At 43.1% G+C, this 21,887-nt stretch overlaps 1 protein-coding gene across 3 annotated transcripts in view; it reads left to right on the top strand.

Moving 5' to 3' along the window:
* LOC124281852 (LIM domain only protein 3-like) overlaps positions 1-21,887 on the top strand; it is a 192,560-nt gene that overhangs the window by 5,019 nt on the left and 165,654 nt on the right. For all 3 annotated transcript variants that reach the window (XM_046717859.1, XM_046717858.1, XM_046717857.1), the window contains one exon: positions 6,244-6,310. In XM_046717859.1, the coding sequence (XP_046573815.1) occupies positions 6,253-6,310 (58 nt within the window). In that variant the 5' untranslated portion in view covers positions 6,244-6,252. The remainder of the gene's footprint in view (positions 1-6,243; positions 6,311-21,887) is intronic.

The raw sequence follows: 21,887 nt of genomic DNA, 5'->3' as shown, positions 1-21,887 counted from the left end.
GTATCTTTGAGTGGTAACTTACAGAGATGAGCTTGTACAATGATATTTGAAGGGTAGATCTATTGTTGTTTAATAGGAATTTAAGAGATTGTTTGTCAAAGTGCTATTCTTGGGTCATAGAAAATATATACAAAAATGATACATTTAAACCAGTGAAAATGTGAACTCAATTCTTTTGATTGAAAATGAAAAATACACTTCTTCCTTGCAAACAGTAGAAAATAAATTTCTTTTTTCCTGTCTTATAAAAAAGGTTTGTTATGTTCATTAGTGCTGGTATTGGCATACAACCTGCGATATGATACATCACGATACTAAAATTTGTGTGACGACGATATATTGCCAAAGTATTGTGCACTGAAGCTGGGATACCATAAGAATCCCGATATAAGAATGAGATATGATACGTATCACGATACTAAAATCTTTAATTCTAATACCAACTATAAAACACCTTAAGGTCAAACCAAAACCATTTTAAAGTATTTCGGCAAATTCCGCCAGCGTTTCCTAATGCTTATTTGAAAACCAGATAATTAAGTTTATACACAGACTTTGTGAATGTTAATAACATTGCGAGCACTATGCCTGACAGTTCTTGACGCAAGAATTTCTGAGAAAACGTTTACTTATGAAGGGAAAATAAGTAAGCATATATTTTAATCATCAAACAAAATTAAGTCTTTTTTCTTGACAGATATCGCGATTCGGCAATATTCAAAGTTAACATCGATATATCGTGGCTCATCTGAAGTATCGTATCGGGATATACGACAATGTAAAACTTAGTATGGATCCACTGTATTGGCCCATGGACCGATGCGTATGGATGAATCGTCACACCACTAATGTTCATTCACATTATTATTGAGATTTGTCAAGCTTACATATACCGCCTTACCAACTCAACCCAACAAAGTACTAGAATTTGTACTTTACTGAGAAAGTGTAATCCCAAATATAACATGTGTTAAAAAAGTAGATGGAATTTGTTTTTTGATCCAGTTCATACTGCAATTGTTTTGTCGCAGTTGATGTTTAGGCCAGATACCTTTGCAAACTCCTTTATATGATATTTATTAATTCCGAGAGTCCTTCTTAGATCTATATGGAGAGAAATTTTTGTCATCTGCATATTAGAATTATAGTAACATGTTCTTTTTCACTAACATCAGTTACATTTAAATGTTAAATGATTCATCTTACAGCAATTCTATCACTAACAATTCTATCCATCATATTATAACAAACAGATATGGAGCTATTTGGTCTCCTTGACAGCAGCCACACTGTAAACAGAAAAGGTTTGAAATCAATTCAGTGGTTTTGGTTGCACTGCAACAATTTTCAGAAATATTTTGATAGTTCCTTCACATTCTCCTGTTGGAGACATTGGCATAATGAGTGAGTTTAGTTTTACGCCACACTCAGCAATATTCCAGCTATATGGCTGCGGTCTGTAAATAATCAAGTCTGGACCAAACAATCCAGTGATCAACAGCATGAGCATCGATCTGCGCAGTTGGGAACCGAGGACATGTGTCAACCAAGTCAGCGAGCCTGACCACCCGATTCCTCTAGTCGCCTCTAACAATCATGGCATAATGGTCTGCAAACCCTAAATTTGACATGTTGAATGAAGCAATAATTTCAGTAATGAAAAATTTTTTAAAGGTCACATGCAACCAAAAAATCAAACATAATTAAAACACAATTATCACTTCTTCATGACATATAATATGCATTGCTGATTATGAAAAAACAAATAAACAAAATTATAAGCGTATAATCACAAATCAAAAGTGCAATATTTTGTACTTGGGTTTACCCTCCCTCGAAACGAAGCAGCCGGATACCGAACCCAGTCAGAGCGGGTGGGTGTGCACTCAAGTGTAACGGCTGGTTCATTAGCAGATGCTGCCTTCACGGCTCATTGTGTGTGTATATATAGAGATGTTGGGTTTTGTAAATACATGCTCATTTTTTGTGTATAACATTTTGCAATCAACAGACATCATAACATGTCATGTGTTCAAGTATCACACCTGCCTGTCTGTGTAATTACATAATGTGACAGAGACCGAACTCGGGCCATAAATCAATGCGTTTTGTTTATGGTGTATAGCCTGATTGGTGTTAAGTTCAAATTGCATGTGGTCAGTGATCGCAGTAGTGTATTGAATATTGTCATTAGCAGACAGGCAGGCAGACACACAGGTGTCAATAAAACAAGACATTGAGTTTTGTCTGTGACAGCGACATATCTATATCACAGTTAGAAATTGTGTCAACCCTAAATAATGACATTGCTTTTAAGTATCGAACTGAGAAAGTGACTGGGTAAGAAGAATGTGTGGTGAAATAGACAAATGAAATTATATAAACAGTTTATTTACTGTCAAAACATTATGAAAATAGCTCACACCAAAGCCTTCACCGAGTATTCACCAGACAGCCCGCTTCCAAGTTGCGCGAACCTATTTCACTGCGCACGTGCTATGAGCGCAGCCCAGCTGTTGAAACCCGTATTCCCCAGAAAAGTCTGGGGAAAATTAGTGAAACGTTTGAACTCCGATTTCGCGCGTTTTTTTTCATCGCGTTATTTTTCAACTTTATAAATTGAATTTGCATTTTTGACGCTTTGTTTCGATAAGTCCATACCGAAAGGTATCAGAATCTGCAAAGTTGTGTTTTACGTTGCATGTGACCTTTAAAATTTGTGTCCAAAACCATTTATTTCATTTAGTTTCTGTCTCACTTAACTTCCAATATTCTAAAAATGTCACTTGAATGAAACAACTTGTTGTAGATCTATTTTTGTTTTGGGGAAAAAATATGTAAACAAAATAATTTCTGAGGGTAAATAAAGGAAGTATGGATGTAAATGTTTAAATTTGTACCTCTGGGTACTGTGGGTTCTGAAAAATGATAATTTGGAGTGAACACACCTGTATCTATTTTTAAAACTGAATGGTTTAACTGTTCTTTCTACTTCTGATTCAAAGGGACTGGCAGCAATACAGTTTCGATTTTCAAGGCATGTACATTGGGAGTCCCATGCAGGAAACATGTGGTAACAATACATATTGCACATGTTCAGTAGCCTGTTACCCATTATAGATGAGTGTATGCTTACAGAATAGACCATTGACACTTTAGACTTTGAGGGAATATTTACCTGAAGAGAAACATCAGTTATATGCAACATAGAGTCGAGGTTTGATTAAAGTTGACATTTTTTATGTCCCAAAGACCCACTATAAAAATTATTTGCACCCACTCAGTATGTACGTTTGTGTATAGGAAACAATACTTTGTCACTATAAACCCTGCTTACTATAAACCCTGCTTATGTGCAGAGTTACCTCCTTTAGCTTGCCAGAATCCAGTTATTGTGGGTTTGAATCCTGGATTAACGATGGTTATGATCTTTTTCTGTTTATGATGTGTTTCACTTCAGGCTTTGTTTGCACATCAAGTGGACATTGGGGTAGCCAAGTGATTAAAGCAATCGCTTATCACACTTATGACCTGGGTTCAATTTCTCTCATGGATACATGTAAGGCCCATTTCTTGTGTCCCTATTGTAATGTTGTTTGAATAGTGCTAAAGTTGATAAATGCAGCATGAAACCATACTGACTCATTCATACTTCAAGGTCACATCAACATGGACATTCAACTTACTTTGCAACAGTACTCTTGAAGATCCGGGTTAGAATTGGTCTCCCGTAACCCATGCTTGTCATATGAAGCATTTAACGGCATTGGATGGTCAGGCTTGCTGACACATGTCGTTGTATCCCAATTCGTAGATCGATGCTCATGCTGTTGATCATACTTGGATTTGTTAGATTTTCTGGTCCATACTTGATTATTTACAGATCGCTGCCATACAGCTGGAATACTGCTGAGTGTGGCGTTAAGCATTAACCAACCAACCAACCAACTTTGCAACAGTCCCTCAGTGTTATTTTTGTATAATGTTGCTTTGTCTCGTGCTATTTTCTTGAATATTATCAATGTACACCTCAATACATCCTGGGTTTGTAGTCCTATCTTTCCTGTATTGAAATAAAATGTTTACAGAAAAGATCCCTGTTACTTTATGCTGGTATTGTGATGTGTTAAGTACAAGAGAACATCTGATGTGCTGGAATACATGTGCATTAAACAACAAACCTGCTAAGGTGAATAAGATTGTATGTGAAGTTTTTACAAAAGCAAGAGACACCAACAAATAAGGGAATTCATTAGATTTAATTTTCTAAGTATAATACAAGCAGATATCGTCTTCATTAAAATTTTGCATGATTCCACAGTGTTTCAAAATGATTGTCAGAGAGTGAGTGAGTGAGTGAGTTTGGTTTTCACGCTTTTAGCAATATTCCAGCAATATCAAGACGGGTCAGAATTTTAATCAGATTTTAAACATGGTTTCACTGGAAGCCATATTGAAATTTTCATTTTGGCTCATTCATCCTCTCTGTGTATATCATTGTTAATTTATCACTGATAACATTTGCTGTGTGGTTATCCCTCGAGTTAGATACATTAGAGTTTAATTATTATGATAAATACTCTGGGCCCATTCACAATCATTCAGTTCTTTTGATTCAAGCTATAATGACACATGTTAAAATTTAACATTTAATCAAATTATGTGCTTGAAACAAGCATTGACATTTGTGTGCAAATTCAGTCAACACATCTCACTCCCTAAGTCAGTGTTATAAAGATGGATGTTGGGAATGAGTCTAGTATGTAACATCATAGAGTGGAGGTAAGATAAGCTTCATAATCAATGATGTACTGTCAGTGCAGTAATTATACTTCACAGAAATATTCCCTTCCTTCCGGAGTGGTGGTGTAGCCTAGTGGTTACACCCAAAACCCCAGTTCGATTCCCCACATGGGTACAATGTGTGAAGCGCATTTATGGTGTCCCCCGCCGTGATATTGCTGGAATATTGCTAAAAGCGATGTAAAACTAAACTCACTCACTCACTCACCCTTCCATCTAAACATGGAGGCCAAATGACACAGACTAAGAATATTGAATGCTTGATGCCTGATGCATGAGTCAGGATAAGTATAAAATATTAATTTTACTCTAAAAATTTCATGATTCTTGTAGAAACAAATAACTAACCATTTGACTTATGTTATAATTGGGACTGCACTTTCTCTTTTAAAAACAGATTCTAGTACCTTTTGGTTTGAGTTCCACACTCTCATAGGCACATACCTTATCGCCAGCACACAAAGTCAGTGATCTAACCCTCTCAGCCAAGTCAGATAGTCTGGTAGTCCAGATAACATATTTTGTTTACCCCTCTGACAAGTGTTAATTGGCAAAGCTCCTATGGCTGAAAGGGGTTACATGTGACGTGTTATATTGGGATTAAAATTTTGTATAAAATCTATTTGGGTTCTATCATCCCAAACTGGCTTCCACAGGAGATATCGCTTGGGTGAGTAGATACAACAACAATGAAATTGTGCCGAAGTGCTTTGCAGACCTATTACATCACAATCAGATGACATCACTGATGACTGAGACTGCCGCTGAAGCAGCTCCACTGTATTTTTACATTGAAGAAACTAGTTGGTCTGCACACAAACACTTTGAACAGAACACGTAAATGCAGCAATGCTCCATGGAAAACTGAGGAGCATGACTTTCATGGTCAGACCACGTGATGTTGACCACGTGGAAATCCATCGATTAGGATGGACCTGAGTTTAGGTCTCACTTGAGTAAGGTGACAGCTCATCACGATTCATTTTGTTAGCTCGTCCAAGTAGGATGTAGATAGACTGATCAAAAGAATTTGATAATTCATTGAAATGGAAGTTCCATATAGCTAGCTGCAATAATAGATAATAGACTTTAAGCTGAAATAGAGCTGGATACTGTAGATAATACCGGTAGTATTTAAGGTGTCATATTATATTTCTTGCCCCATTTGCATTTAAATTTGTTAAAAGAGATTCACTTTCAGTTCCCCATTTATTACCTGAATTATTTAATCAGTCTAACTACGAGAATCACATTTAGTTCCCAGATTAGTACATTTGAAACTTCATATTTGGTTAGTTTTGTTTTCAGTTACACTACGCAACATTAGTTATCACTGTTTATAAACTCCAAAAGTTTGATTACAAATAGATATGGGGACAAGATTCTCCTTGTATCCATGTTCTTCCTGAATGTTCATGCTATATTTATTCACTATTTCAGGTACAAAAGATGACAAAGTCCTCTTTCACTGCTGAATGTAGAGTATCCTCCATCAATGGCATCAAGAGTAAGTGATTCATTATTTTTAAGTAACCTCCACTAACAGTCCATGTCCACCAAATGTCATGGAATATTGTCAAGGGTGCCACAGTTGTCTGAAGGTTACACAACACCAAATGTTTTCCCATAGGCTTCCATAGTAACCTTATATTTTTTTAAATTATCCAGGCTATCAACAGCCATTTCATGTACATATGGGTACAGTCAGGCCTTTAAATTACAATAAAACAATTTCTGGTCAAATTGTCCGGCTCATTGTCCGAGCACAGGAAGCAGAACACATCAACCCCAGTTTTGCACCAAATGTCACCTACTGGAAAATATCTGTACACACAATAAGCATAAGTCATGGTGATAAAAATGACAGCACTAAATATTTAAAATTGTGGTCAGCTTTGATTACTGGATGGATGTACTTTTAAAAAGCATAAACATCTTACACTATTTCATCCAATCACAGTCTCTTCAGTTCACAAGTCTCTGTCTTAGTGTAGTGGAACCTGACTGACTTCAGTTTTCACGCTGCTTTTAGCAATATTCCAGCAATATCATCACCGGTGGGGACACCAGCATGTGATTCTGATTTAGTGTAGTGGAACCTGAAGTGCCACAGTTCACTAGGAAGAGTTGTGTCCCTTAGGTATTCAGAAAACCTTTGATTGTCAGTTGGAGTGAGTGAGTTTAGTTCAGTTTTCACTCAGCAATATTCCAGCTATATGGTGGCAGTCTGTAAATAATCAAATCTGGACCAGACAATCCAGTAATCAACAGCAACAGCATCAATCGATGCAATTGGGATACGATGACATGTGTCAACCAAGTCAGTGAGCTTGACCACCCGATCCGTTAGTCGCCTCTTACGACATGCATGGGTTACTGAAGATCAATTCTAACCCGGATCTTCATGGGTCTTGTCAGTTGGAAGACCAGATGCTCCCTGAGTATGGCTCTAAGTTTGTGAGCACCATACCAGTGTGCTTGTTTCACACCCATGGTAAACTGGATGACTCATGGCTGCATTACATCAGGCTTTCCATCCACATCAAGCTGACACACCCTAACAACTGTGACCGCCGCCATATACCTGGATTATTGCTGAACACAGTGTTAAATAACAACCAAACCAAACTAAAAACTGTGTGATACTGTGTAAAACTCTTCAAACCAGCAATTATGTTCATACAGTCCCTAATTTATCTGTGTAGTCTTTGTAACTTCACGTCGTGTCAGCCATATTGTTACTTGAACATGTAATATATCTATACCATGTTAGAGGTGTTGGAGTAGTGGTTAAAGCGTTTGCTGGCTCGTCATGCCAAAGACCCTGCCATGATGTTGCTGGAATATTGCTAAAATTGGCATAAAATTAAACTCTCACTCACTCACTCACTCACTCACTCACTCACAAACCCACCCACCCACTCACTCACTCACACCCAACCCACCCACCCACTCACTCACTCACTCACTCACTCTCACTCACTCACTCACTCACTCACTCACTCACTCACTCACTCTATATCATATTAAGAATCTGTTAACGAAAGAAGGTTCCATGACCAGAATATATTACAGATTTGTTTTCTTGAAAAGAAATAAAATTCAGATTTTGACGTAATTATTCCTTGAGAATATAAAGGTCCCTTAAAAGGCTTTAAATGTTTCAGACCAATCCTCAGGGGTGGGTGTTGTTCGTCACGAAAATTAAATTTGACCCATGCCATTTGGAATATTTTAAGGATGGACACTCACTCAGGGGTGTTGAAAATTAAATTTGAATGCCATTAAATTTTAAGGATGGACACTTTTAAAAGACATTGCAAAGGCCTTAAAGTTTGTCACTGAAATTCAGTGTGAACAATATAGCTGAAATATGGTGTTCAATGGGATTTGAAGGTGGGAAATCTTTTGAAATTTTCAAGCATATCAATACACTTTTCATCTGTTCACACTTTATAGATACACCATTGTTTTTGACAGGACAAAAACAAATATATCATATTCATTAAACATTGGCAACTGCAAACTGTTGCTATGGAAACACTTCAGTCATCCAGTGATGTTACATATCTGTCACAAAGCTGTGACAAAGAATAGCATGGAAATTTCCGATAGAACTTTTGTATTTGATGTTTTGGAAAGCATTAGTTTCAGTGTTTCAGGCAATTTTGAGTGACACACAGGAAGTTGTCATTCAAAGTCGGCAAACAACACCAGCATTTCCAAATTGAAACCTTTAGACTGGCAATATGTACAAATGTAAAAGGGCATCCAACAAATGTGATTTCTCGAAGCACTTGTAAAATCGCTTTGTAGTGTGATCTGAAGTGCACACTGTGAATACACAATGCCATTTAGAAGGTGGTCAAATGTAACACGTTATATTTGGGTTTACACATTCTCAGTAAAGTACAGATTCTAGTATTTTTCTTGGGTTGAGTCCCATCCAGGATTCGAACCCACACCCTCAGGGTCAGGCACCTAATCGCCAGGACACAAAGTCAGGTGTCTAACCCACTCAGCTATCGCGGCCTCCACTGAGGCACTCATTGGGAATAATACTGGTCAGTCATAAATTGATTGTTGCCAAAGTGGATATATTTTGAAGACAGAGTTAACAGTCCAGTTAAAGTTTGGCTTGAATTTTTATCAAATAGAAAACAGTACATTATACCGTATTTTTACTGTTTTGGTGCAGGAATGTCTTAAATTTGTAGTTTGACTCAACTGTGACCTACTGCAGAGAGCTCTCTTCTTCTTTCAATTTTTGCTCGTGTGTTTTGCTATGCAGAGTAACATACCCTTGGTGTACCTGGATCTTCTGATAGGGGACTAATTTGAAATTCAACAGTTATGCATCTTGGTTTAAAAACTGACACCTGTGCAAGTGGGTAAATCTCTGTGACCTGTACCACTTATGGCATTTCTCCAAGGACTTGTCGGCTCGGAGTCAGTGTAATGTGTCTGAGTGGGGTATTCATACTTAACTGCGGCATGGTATCTCAGTGAGCTAGAACTATAAAACCAGCTTAAGTCTGGGCTTGTACAAGCAGCCACACATACACACACATTCACATCATCATATGAGCGAAATATTATTAAGTACAATGTTAAACCCTATTTCACCTCACCTCACTATTAGGCGTTTCTGTGATGATGTCAATAGAACATCTGCGGAGGGAAGGAAAGGTTGATGGGATAAAAGATGTTAAAAGATGTACTAATTGTTATCCTGTCCGAGGCTTGCATCATGGAGATAAAACAAGGACTGTTTGGCATGGAGGTGATATACTATGTCCATCTTGAATATCCATGTTAAACTGAAGTTTGGAAATTTTAATATATATTTTAATCCTATCTCACAACTTGCACCTCTCTCTCTTGCTTCGACTTTTAGTGGAACGACTGTAAACTTTTTTCCATAGGCCTCCTTGTCCATTTGCCCATGAACTCCATGCTGCTCTCCTTAATTAGCTTCCTAGTTCCTAATAAAGCTTGCAGCATGCTCCACTAATTACCCACGTGACTACCTTGAATGATAATTCTCATCTTGGAGCCAATATGTAATCTGAGTAGTGGGGAGGCCGGGCAGGCATCCATCGCGTGAGATAGGATATAAAGTATATAAATATACAATTTATATTAAAATTTCAAAATTATTAAACTTATCCTATCTCACGACTTGCACTTAGATAGCGATGTACAAGGGAGGCCTGTTATGCATGCACCCAACTCCTATGCTTGAAGTGGGTTCTCCGGAACCGCTTGGCTTACTAAGCACAACGACTCCCAGGGAGATTGGTGCTCCCGAGCGATGTGGTGTTGGGCCGCAACCTTGTACAAGACAAGGGACGCAATTCGGCAAGTAAGCCTCGCCTCGCCACGATTTACAAGGTACCCCCGTAATTAAAGTCTTGCGACTAGAATCAGGCCAGCCCCTGCTTCAAGAAGGACCCCCAGACACCGACCGAGGCGGGTGAAAGAGAAACACAACTCGGCATCTCCAAGGTTTAACGTTAAGTTCCAGGCAGCATCAAATTGACCCTCACTCCTTTGCCTAAGCTTAGTCAAAGGATGTGCCCGGCAACTTTTGAGGCAGAACGCAATGAAATCCACTGGAATTCGGGAGTGTCACACTTCACTGACGTAATTGCTCTGTGGAGTAGAGGTCTAGTGGCGTGAAAGTCGAACACCTCTGCATCCTCACACTGATTGTGCCTCAGCTCCGTAGGGCCACGCTAGGTGGCCGTATTCCGATGCCTTGGTATGGAGGCCAAGTGAAGTAGTTCTTAAACCTATATAATGAGAACAAAAGGTTGAGATCCAGTTCAACTTTTATTCAGTATATACAAGGAAGTAGTAACGCGAATGCGGAACTGTCCCTCATCTGCTTTGTTGGGCCGATGTAAGCTGCTGAGCCAGTACAAGAGGTCCGAACTGGTGTAGTCCCTGGACATCCGTGACAGACAGGTCTCGCAGGTAATGTGAAGAGAAGACTATCAGAACGCCAGAAGCAACCTTCCATGATAGCGGTCAAGGAGCAGTTGCTATGGAGGGCCATCGTCGAGGCTAGTGCACGAGTCTCATGAGGATTGGAAGCGGCTGGAGGAGGCAACCCTGCAAAGGTGTAGGCTCGCAGGATCGTGGCACGCATCCAGAAGGCCAATGTGGTCCGGGAAACCTCAGTTCGACAAGGGTATGAAGAGGCGCTTCCGTAGCCGTCGACGGTCCTTGGAGGCAGCAAGGTAAACGTGTAGAGCCCTAACAGGGCAGAGTCTCAAATCTTCATTATCATCAGGCCCAAGAATGGTGGACAACAGGGGAATGGTAAACATCCGGTCCAGTTGCCCTGGCAGTTGGTTTTTCGCAATAAAGTCCCAGCGGAGACCCAGGAAAGCCTTGCCATGCTTCCTCCACTCGAACCACACCTGATTGACATCAAGTGCATGCAGTTCAGATATACGAGCAGCGGTAGCCAAAGCTACCAGGAAGAATGTCTTGAATGTCACTTGTTCGAAGTCCTTGTCTTCTAAAGGTTCATGGGGCGGTGGGGTAGCCTAGTGGTTAAAGCGTTGGCTCGTCACGCCATAGACCCGGGTTCGAATCCCCACATGGGTACAATGTGTGAAGCCCATTTCTGGTGTCCCCCGCCGTGATGTTGCTGGAATATTGCTAAAAGCGGCGTAAAACCAAACTCAGTCAGTCAGTCAGTCAGTCAGTCAGTCAGTCAGTCAGTCAGTCTAAAGGTTCATAATCTGTAGAAATCATATGATGAAGGACGACGGACAGATCCCAGGCCGAAGGTCTGAACTTCCTGGACAGGTCAGAGAGTCTATAGGAGCGTAATAGACTCTGCAACTCGGGAACAGTGGAAATCTTCGTGCCCATGGTGGTAGCCAAAACTGAGTAGATGGCGGCTAAGTAGGTAGCTAACGTAGTACCCTTGAGTTTCTTAGTAGTGCGGAGATGCTGGAGAAACTCAGCAACGACCTGAACAGAGGTGGAAGCGGGAGATGCAATTCCCCTAAGCTTGCAATAGTCTTCAAACTTCTTCCACTTGTTGTCGTACAAGGAAGTACAATGCGCTGAAGTGATAGCTTTGGCTACTCGGCGAGAGTAGCCCTTAGCTATGAGAGACCTCTGAAGATGCGCCAAACGTGTAGATTGAGGGTCTGAGGTGACCCGTGGCGCAGTTCGGAGTGAGGGTGAAGAAGTAGGTCGTCCTGGTTGGGAAGCGGTACTGGGTTTGGCTCTGCCAGGCTTCTTAGGTTGACGAACCAACTTCTTGCTGGCCAGAAGGGTGCAACCAAAAGCAGTAGTATGTTGCTGGTGGCCAATAATTTCTGTATTACTTTTGGTAGCAGAGCTGGAGGGGGGAACGCGTAGGCATTGAGACCCTCCCATGATATTGCCAATGTGTCGAGGTCCCACGCCAAGGAGTCTGGGATTGGTGATACGAACTTTGGATGTTGGTTGTTGAACCTTGTGGCGAACAGATCTATTTGAGGCCATGATAACGGGTAGATCATCGACTGAAAGATCTGGGGCAGTAACTTCCACTCTGTCGGGGACGGTCGGTTGGATCGGGACAAGGCATCGGCGATCACATTTTTTACCCTGGGAATGTGTCTGGCTCTGGCTACGATGTTGAGTGAGTCGATGAGATGGAAGAATCTGATCGCCCATTGAAGCAGACTCGCCGAGCCTGTCGAGCCTAGATGATTTATATACCAAACCACATTCGAATTGTCTGATTGGATCAACAGACTGGTTGATTGAAGCTCTGTTGCCCAATGTGAGATGGCTTGAATTACCGCATTGAATTCCAGCTCGTTTATTTGAAGTACCCGTTCATCGGATGACTACAGCCCGGCCACTTGGTAATCGAGGAAGTGAGCTCCCCAACCAATGAGGGATGCATCGACGAATAGATGATGAGTCGGTGCAAAGGGCATCATAGAGACTCCAGCGAAAACATTCCGTTCGTCAAGCCACCAATGAAGGACTGGAAGAATTGGTTCTGGAAGGCAAATTAGTTCCTTGGGGTTGTCGGCCTGAAGGTACGGCTTGGTAATTCGGGTAAAAAGCCACAGGGGCCGTGGAAATTCCAAATGGTAGGACTTTCCATTGGTAGTGATTCCCGTTGAACACGAAGTGAAGGTACTTCCGGTGTTCTGGATGTATCGGAATGTGAAGACAAGCATCCTGAAGATCTAGGCTGATAAGGAAGTCTCCCTTCTTCAGGATGGTGCGTAAAAGGTTGATCGACACCATCCTGAAGTGAGGCGGTGGAAGCAGGAATTGGGCATTGAAGGGAAGTTGGAGCTTCTCAACAATCCAAAGGAGTACCTGAGGTGTCTCAACTGCTGCAAAGCTACCCCCAGAGGTAGATAACTCAGAGTGAGGGGGAGATGTAGGCATGGCTATTTGGACTGGATCAATCTCAGGAGGTTGACCAGATGAAGAGCCAGGAGCTACCAAAGCCGGATGGGCTGGAGTAGACGGCTGTATTTGGTTCCAGGCTGAGGTTATGGCCCTGATCATCATATTTAGATCCGAGTCGATGTAGGAGAGGAATTGTTATCAGGTTCCCATGACTCAGCGATGATCCTAGAGTGAGTCGAAGGATTCTCAGAGCATGTAGACGGAACATCGTAAGAGACTGTAGGCCTATTAGTGGTATCAGAGCAATGATCACCCGAAAGTCGGTCAGAGGAACTGTATCGAGATCTCGATGGTAAGTACCGAAGTAGGTTGGTAAGCCGGTGATCTGGATTCCCTGGTATGGCTAGGTGATCCGGTATGATATGAAGAACTAGTCCGTGGTCGCTGTAGTTCTAGTTGGTGATCTGGTTCTGATTGGAGCTCTGGTTTGACCATCTGAATAGGATCGGCCATGAGATGTGGATCTGTACTGTGATCCCGATTGGTCAATGGTCTATTCGATGCACTAACTGGAAACTGGATCTATAAGGTGATCTGGATCGAACAGGTGATCTGCTTTGCAGTTGCGATCTGGCTTGATTTGGTGATCTGGATCGGTTAGGTGATCTACTTTGATGTTGTGATGTGGATCGGTTCGGTGATCTACTTTGATGTTGCGATCTGGATCGGTTAGGTGACCTAGATCGGTCGGTGATCTGATTCGAGGTTGTGATCTGGATCCATTCGGTCATCTGGATCGGTCCGGTGATCTGATTCGAAGTTGTGATCTGGATCCATTTGGTGATCTGGATCGATTAGGTGATCTGGATCGGTCCAATGATCTATTTCGATGTTGTGATCTGGATCGGTTCGGTGATCTGGATCTTGTCCGGTGATCTGTTTCGGAAGTTGTGATCTGGACTCGTTTGGTGATCTGAATCAGTTAGGTGATCTGGATTGATCAGGTGATGTGGATCGTAGTTGTGCTCTGAATCATGACTGTGATCTGGATCGATTCGGTGATCTTGATCGGCACGGTGATCTAGATTGGGCTTGTGATGGTGATCTGGATCGTGAAGGTGATCTAGATCGTTGTGGTGATCTAGAATGATGTGGCGATCTGGATCGGCGATAAGGTGACGAAACCTGAAGTGTTTATTCATGATGAACGTCCCTCGGCGACGCTGTTATAGCCAGTTCCGTCCGGTTCAATGAACTGTGGGGAGACAGTTGGCTGGTTGAACGCGGTTGGCCAGGCTCCAAACAAACTGAGACTGTCGAGGGGATATGTACCAATGATCTGGATGATGATAGTGTCGATCTAAGGTCCCCTGGTAGTGTAGATCAGTTTCCAGGATCGATTAAATCCTGCGAGTATTGGTGCGAGAACAGGTGTTCGGTTATGGTGCGATTGAATCTCTCAACGATGGCTTGGCTACGGTGAGCTCCCACTAAACCTCGTCTCACCTGGACGTCAGTGCTTGGCCAGCAGCTGTGACATGGCTCCCATGAACTCGCGTCCAGGATCAGGACGCAATATGGCAGGCCAGGTCAAATGACTGCGGTTTGTATATGCGTTCAAAAGGCTTTGGCGACTTCATTCGAATCTTTGGTTGTCAACGGTTCGGACTGGCTTGTAGCGACTGGCGACGTTGACGACTGTCAGGGCATACTTGTAGGTTTTGTGCCTCACCCTGTCGTGAGGGAAAAACAGGAGGTCGGCTTGGTGGACGCGATTCGGCGTCAAAATGTTGAATTTTCTTCTCGGGATGTATCGAGGCGCCAGCAGGTAGACTTGCCAGATGATTTGTTTTTTAAGCGAGGCTTTGGCTTTCTCTTCTGAGACTCGAGTTTCGGGATGGTGTCCGCACCTTCCAGTACCCACGCGGGCTGTAATATATTTTCTCCATGATATATGTACGCATGTGTGCGTAAGCGTTCAATTATTCGATAAGCGCGTGTGTGTGTGTGTGTCCGTACGCGTAAGTGATGACTCAATCGATGGCGATCCATCGTTTCGTGTCCATGGGAGACAGCAAGGTCTTGTTGATTCTCAGTCTGTATATCCTGTGTCCATCGCTTCTCAGCATGTTCATTTGGTGTTTGAACATTTTATTCTTTAACAGGGCTTCCTTGAATGTGGCGTGCTTGATGTGTTTTTTCACCACGTGTTTTTTCATGCCTTTCGCCTTTCGGATTTCATCGTCGTCGGCTTTCTTGATGGAATACATCTTGGGTCTCCAGCCGACGTAATCGGCGATCGGTGTGCCCCAGATTCGCCCTTCATCTTGCCCAGCACTTTTTGTTGACTTGGCGCGCATAGGGTGATCTTTAGGGTAGTCGCTGGTGTCGTACAGGTGCATGTGTTTCTTCATGTCCACGTACACGTCCTCGGTGTGAATTTCCATCAGCAGGGAATCTGTGACCGTGTACAGCACTTCGCACCTGTCGCCGTACTGCTTTTTCAGCTCGTTGTAGTAGAAATCGTACATCAAGTGTTTGGATAAGTCGAGGATGCTCATCCCCACGTAAACGGGCCGGTTGAATCTGATGTGGCTTTTGTTCATGTGCAGTGCTGCCAAGACGTCAAATATCTTGCTTCGGTTGAACGCTGGGCTGGCTATAAGTTTCCTGAGTTTTTCTTCCTCACTGGTTCTTACTAATTTTACGTTAATGCGTTTTCCCAAAATTCTCCATCGTCTTGCCGAACACCGAGTTGTTCATGAGCTTGTTTTTTTCCAAGTCGCTCGTGGCTTGTTTTCGCAGCTTCATGTTCAACCGAATGTAAGGTTCCATCCATGGACTTTGATCGAACTGGAGCGCCCTGTGTTTTTCGTGAGTTTCATTCCCAGCGACAAGTACAGCTGCAGATTGCGATAGTGAACGAAGTATTTTGACTTGTTCATCAAGTTTGGCACAAGTTTTTCGATGTTAGCCAGCTTGTTGTTTCCCAGCAAGTTTCGTTGATGTTCGGACATCCAGTCCAGGTTCACAGTCAATCGTTCGGGAGCTAGCGAATAGCTGTTGTGTGATTCGTGTAGTTCTGCGGGATTGTCCAAGTCCACTTCGAGCACATAGCCTTTGTTCGAATCTGGCACAATGCTATTCACGTCAATTATCTCGGGTGAGGAGACGCCATTCGAATCCCCCGGTAGGGAGATACTGACTCATGGCCCAGCCGTACAGGTTGTTAGCGTCGAGATCGAGTATGTGTTTGGTCGGTTTGCCGGGGTTGTGACCTGGAACATACTTGTTGTTGGCTTTGGCGTATCGTTTGGAGGCCATGAAAATCCCGCCTCGCAAGCCTTTTTCCACGAATAGGTGCATGTCGTAATCCGTTAACAATTCCAATTTAACTCTGGTCATTTTCAACAAGGCGTCCCAAGAGAGACCGGGGGAAGAGAAATACCACGTGGGGTCCAGGCCGTACTGTTTCGAGCACATTTTTCTGAATATCTCAAACACGTCGGCCAGCAGCAGCACATCCGTTTTGAAGTACAGGTCGTGGTAATCGCCCAAATTCTTGCAGCCCAGTCTGTCCAACACGTTAATCACGTGCGCGTCATCGTCCGGGGTGATGGCCGAGTTGGTCAACTTGCTGTAAAATTGGTCGATGGGAGGTAATCGCGTCTCCTCCAATCGTCCATGTACTCGTAGGGGTAGACACCCTTCCTCGGCAGCAGGTGTCGAGTCTCAGCGTCAGTGTATTGATTGGTGATGTCGAAGTCGTCCGGGTCGTTGGCATCACCAGACTGTCTAGAGACGACAGCAGGAACTGAACGCTATCGATAAATCTCAGCCCGTCTAACGGGAACGAGAAGTATTTTTCCATGTTGTTGGGGATGCACGTTATGTTGCCATCGACCTTCGCGATGGCCTGCATGATCAGGTGAGAATCGTAACCGCGAAGACTGTGAAATACGACGGGGATATTGATGGTTTTGGGATCTATTTTGAGTTTCAAGTTGCACGCATTTTGAGCGGCACCTCTGTACTTGCCGGTGACGTGGCAGTGATCTCTCACGACATCTCCGTTCAGGGGTTCGCCGCACACATGGCAATTCTTAGCTTTCTTATGAGTTCGCCAGTTGTCTTGGGTCATGCGCATGGGGACGATTTTCCCTTCGTTTTGCAAACACGTGAGAAATTGTTCGGTGGTGTCGGGATCTTGGTAGACCACGGGAGCGTTCGTTTCCCCGTCGGATCGAACGACCACGTAACCGAACCCGCAGGCTTTGTGTTCTTGGGTTTTATGCATGAAACTTTTCCGGGGACGACGGTTTTGATGAAGGCTTCGAAGTCGGCATAGATGACGTAGTGCACGGGCATTTAATGTTTGTGGTTGAAGAATTTTACTTTTCGTCGGGCATGTCTATTCGGATGGCTGTCTCTCCCACGCCTTGGCAATCCTCCCTGTGGGATTCCAGCAGGTCGGCTCGCGTGAAGCTGTGCAGGCACCTTTCGCAGAAGTGTTTCTTTTCCTTATGCTTCGATTGATGGTATTCCATGTCCATTCCAACGTGATGTGAAAAGCCAGTCGAGTCATGCCGGGGACGATGACATCGTTCGAGCCCAGATTGGGGAATCGAACCAGCAGCATTTGGTTTTGATCGATCGTGCTCGGATTGTTGGTGATGGTCACCGACTGACGCATGGCTTTGACACCCAGGGGTTCTCTCGATCTTCGGAAAGGATCTAGCTTTCGTCCGTATTGCAACATTGTTTATATTGAAACTATGTATATTATAAGTTTAATAAAAAAAAATGGCTGACAATATTCCCATGGACGATTTCGACGTACACCAGCTGAACAACAATGATGCAGCAGCCATGGACACCTCTTTCATGGGCGACACTGTGGGCAACGAACTTTTAAAGCAGGCCGTGGAATATTACGATGCTTTAAAGCAAGATAAAAATTCCGTCGAACCATTGAGTCGCGACTATCCGAAGTTCAAAATCGACAACGAAGGGACGCTGCGATTGAAAGCTCATCCGAAGGTCGATCTCATGAACAAACACACGAGAAAATCACTCGCCCTGTCGACGCTCAGCCAGTCGCCGTGGCGGTAGTCAAGTGATCCTCGACGAACTAAACCTGCAAGATTATGGCCACGCCGAAGGTCGTCCGAGATCTGCAAAAGAAGCGTCAGACAAAATCGAATAAATATTGGTCACGTACTTGAACGAACCCTTTCCCGGTTTTGAATTTCCTTTTAGGGAACTTTGGGGTCTAGACGAAGCCTTGAAAAACGTGCGCGGAGAACAACATGGGTAAATCGACGAGCACATCGCGCGCGAGAAAAGAAAACTCAGGATCGTGGAAGACGACGAAGCCATGAAAAACATCAAGAAAAGATTGCGCGACCTGGAAGACGAGAGACGGACCCGACTGGAAGCCCTCTGATCACAAATCAGCCGCGTGTGCGTGAAACCATTGACCGAGTCTTGAACAAGGACACCACGTTGGCCGACAGGATCCGAATTCTGTTCCGTGAACAAGGAATCACCATCGCCAGCGTTCTGACGGCTTTGAGCTTCATCATATCAACCCTGGTTGTATCAATGACTGGCGGTGGTGGTACACCACCAACACCAACAAGCCCATCATCATCAGGCGATGACGTCAGAAACATTTGAAATCTCTCGGCGAGGCCCTGGCTAAACTGGCCGGCAAAGCCGCCGAAGCACTGCCTGGCATCTTGGGCAGCATCGTTTCCTGGTTGAAAGGATTCTTGTCGAAAACGGTCACGTGGCTCGGTCAAAACCTGTGGGATTTTGTCGTCGCTGTGGCGGGTCTGGTGTACGTCGCAGCTAAGGACATGGATGTTACTTCATTGATGCTAGGGTTACACAATGTTTTCCCAGCAGCCACGGCAGCCACGTTTCCCCGAAATGTAGTGCACCGTGGGATGTTGGCCATCTTTTACCTCCAAAGTCAAATTTTCTTTGGACCTGGTAAGTTTTCTCATGGTCTATCACGGTATCCATGATGGGCCGCTGGGATAAACGGGCTGCTGAGTCCCGGAAGCTCAAAGGCACACTACGCCTAGGCCCGCACTCCACTACGGATGCTATTATGTTTCCTCCCGGCCTGTCGTGTTCTGATGGGTTTCCTCACGTTTCTCAATGTTTTGACTTGTTTTGCACATTCTGTCAAGACTTTCTACGGATGAAACTTGACGCCGGTTAGCTTCAGACCACATTTGTGCCCACGATATAAAATTAAGGCCTCCCAAGAAATAGCAGCCATTGTATCCCCAGAGACAAGAGCAGCATGAAACCCCAAGATGAAGAAGATTTTGTGTTTGTATGTTTGCTGGGGGTATACATTGAGTCCTTGCGTCAGCAAGAAGGCCAGCATCAGATGCAGAGATGGAATGCCAGAGAACGCAACGTGCCGTATCTCGCCTGCCCTGTAAACCGTCACACGCCTGCATGCCTCATGATGAAACGGGACGTATCAGCTACCATCCAACCTAGCTTTCCGTGAGAACCAGGACAAAATGGGCAGCAAGGGTGAAACAACCGTAACAAAGCGCCAACCAAACGTGGCTGAATGTGACAAAACTTGAAAGGACCGTGAAATGCCCAGGAATACAAATGCCTCCCGCCCCACTATGGACAGTCTGCAAGTTTTGTTACGGCCTATTACGTGCTGTCACGTTTTGTTCCATTCCCTCCGTTTTACAATGGCCTACTAGGTTTCTCATTAGTACCGTGACTGCCGTGGCAAATGTTTGAACAGTTGAAAAATCTGGCACGGCAATCACGGACTGTCCGTCTCCCTACGTTGTCTCACGTCCATCCCATTTTGTCCCCGTTTCACGATGTTTCGTCAAAACAGGGCTGCCGTGGCCGCCGGGAACATGGCGTAACCCTAGAATTAAGTCAGTTTGACAGCAGTATCAGTTTCAGGAGTTCATTTAAGGAATTTACATTTTATCTCAATTGTTCAAATTGTCTTTTCCTTTCCTGTAAATAGAGCGATTAGTAATTTCTTCTACATGTAGTTTGTAACAGCCCTGTGGATTGTACAGTCTGCTTGTTTGAAAACAATTCATCCTGTGCTGTAAGAGGTAATGGTTCATATCTATCACGTTTCATGCATAAAATATTGCAAATCAGTACGTAATAGTCGCTTATTATGTCATGTCCATGCTTTGTGCATGCACAAGGTGCTACGTACATTACCATCCCTGTCATTGGACACCATTGTACCTTCCGATACTTTTTCAACTCCTTGGGGACCATACAGCCTCGCTGCGTGAGAACTAATGGCTCACATTGTCAGCCTCATGGGTATTCATTTTACACCTGGGTGGACTGGGACATCGTGGACGGAGGTACCTTGTTCATGGATAGCGGTACCAAACAGATGTTCCAGCCCGGGTGTCAAACCCGGGTCTTTGATGTGCAAGACAGATGCCGTATCCACTACACCATTGCGTTGAAGATGTTACTGGGATAATGATAGCCATAAACTACAAGTACCACTGTAAAGATACAATGATAAAGGTGCCTTAATTTGTAGCATGCGATCAGTCTTGACAAATAGGGTATGTTCCAATTTTCGCGACACATTGTAAGCTATTTTTCAAATTGTTACAAGTGGGTTTACACGTTTCCATATTGAACTGATTCAGGTTGCTGCTACAAGTCCTTGCTAATGAGGGTCCCAGTTCAGCAAACGTTTCTTTATTCATTCAAAAATTCTCTACCTACTGGTCATCATCAAACTTACCTTGCACAATGTCTGTCCACCAGGTTCTTGAACGGGTCTTTTTCCAATCATACTTGTCCTTTGTTAGGCCGAGGCCTCCTGTAGTTAACGAATACTGCAGATCTCCTGTGCATTTTAAAATCAACAGCCTACTCATTTTGTGTCTGAAGATTAAATGACCAAACTTCTTCAAAACCAGATGTCTGGGTGGTATGCAAATCAGATATACTCCTATTGGTTAAATATCCATATGGACAGAAAGTAACTATACTTTTACTCCTGTAAGTTAATTTACTCCATAAGTAAATATACTTACATGAGTAGATGTGTGCATGTAAAAGAGTCTCCGAATATATATAATTTTGATAGTAACAAACAAACCCTTTTAAATTGAAAAAGAGCCCCTAGACATACCAGAGATTCAGAACCTAGGGAAATCTAGACTTGCTTCTTTTATGGCTTTACAAAGAGGGCTAGGCAGTAGGGAAAATAGTTTTGTTCAGGGACTCTGAGACAGACTAGTGGGCCCAGTAGCTTACGGTTCCACAATTTGCGGTGCAGGGTTGTGTCCCTTGTGTACATTGGAAGCTTATAATCATTACAAATCCTCTACCTCTCGTATTTCATCAATTCTGTATTTCAGCTGCTTTCACACAAAACTAATCATCAGAAATAAAACAAAAGTCCTCTTTACTGTCAACACAAACAACACAAACAACCGGTAGAACAGTTGACAAAGATCACAGTACAATCAATAGAATTGCGAATACAGGAAAAAAACTATTAAAAAGAAAATAATTGCCAAGAAATTTAAAAAAATAGGTTTCATTTTTATTTTAAGTGTGGTGTGGAATTGAAAGACAACTTGTCCTGCTATTTATGAAGGAAGATTGCTTAATGCTAGTCCTCCATTCTTAAAGCTGCACATTTAAGCAAG

This window comes from Haliotis rubra, unplaced genomic scaffold (genome assembly GCF_003918875.1).
Source record: "Haliotis rubra isolate DU_JTF1 unplaced genomic scaffold, ASM391887v1 Scf29, whole genome shotgun sequence".
Taxonomy (NCBI): Eukaryota; Metazoa; Mollusca; class Gastropoda; order Lepetellida; family Haliotidae; genus Haliotis; species Haliotis rubra.
This window is presented reverse-complemented; position numbering and strand designations above follow the sequence as displayed.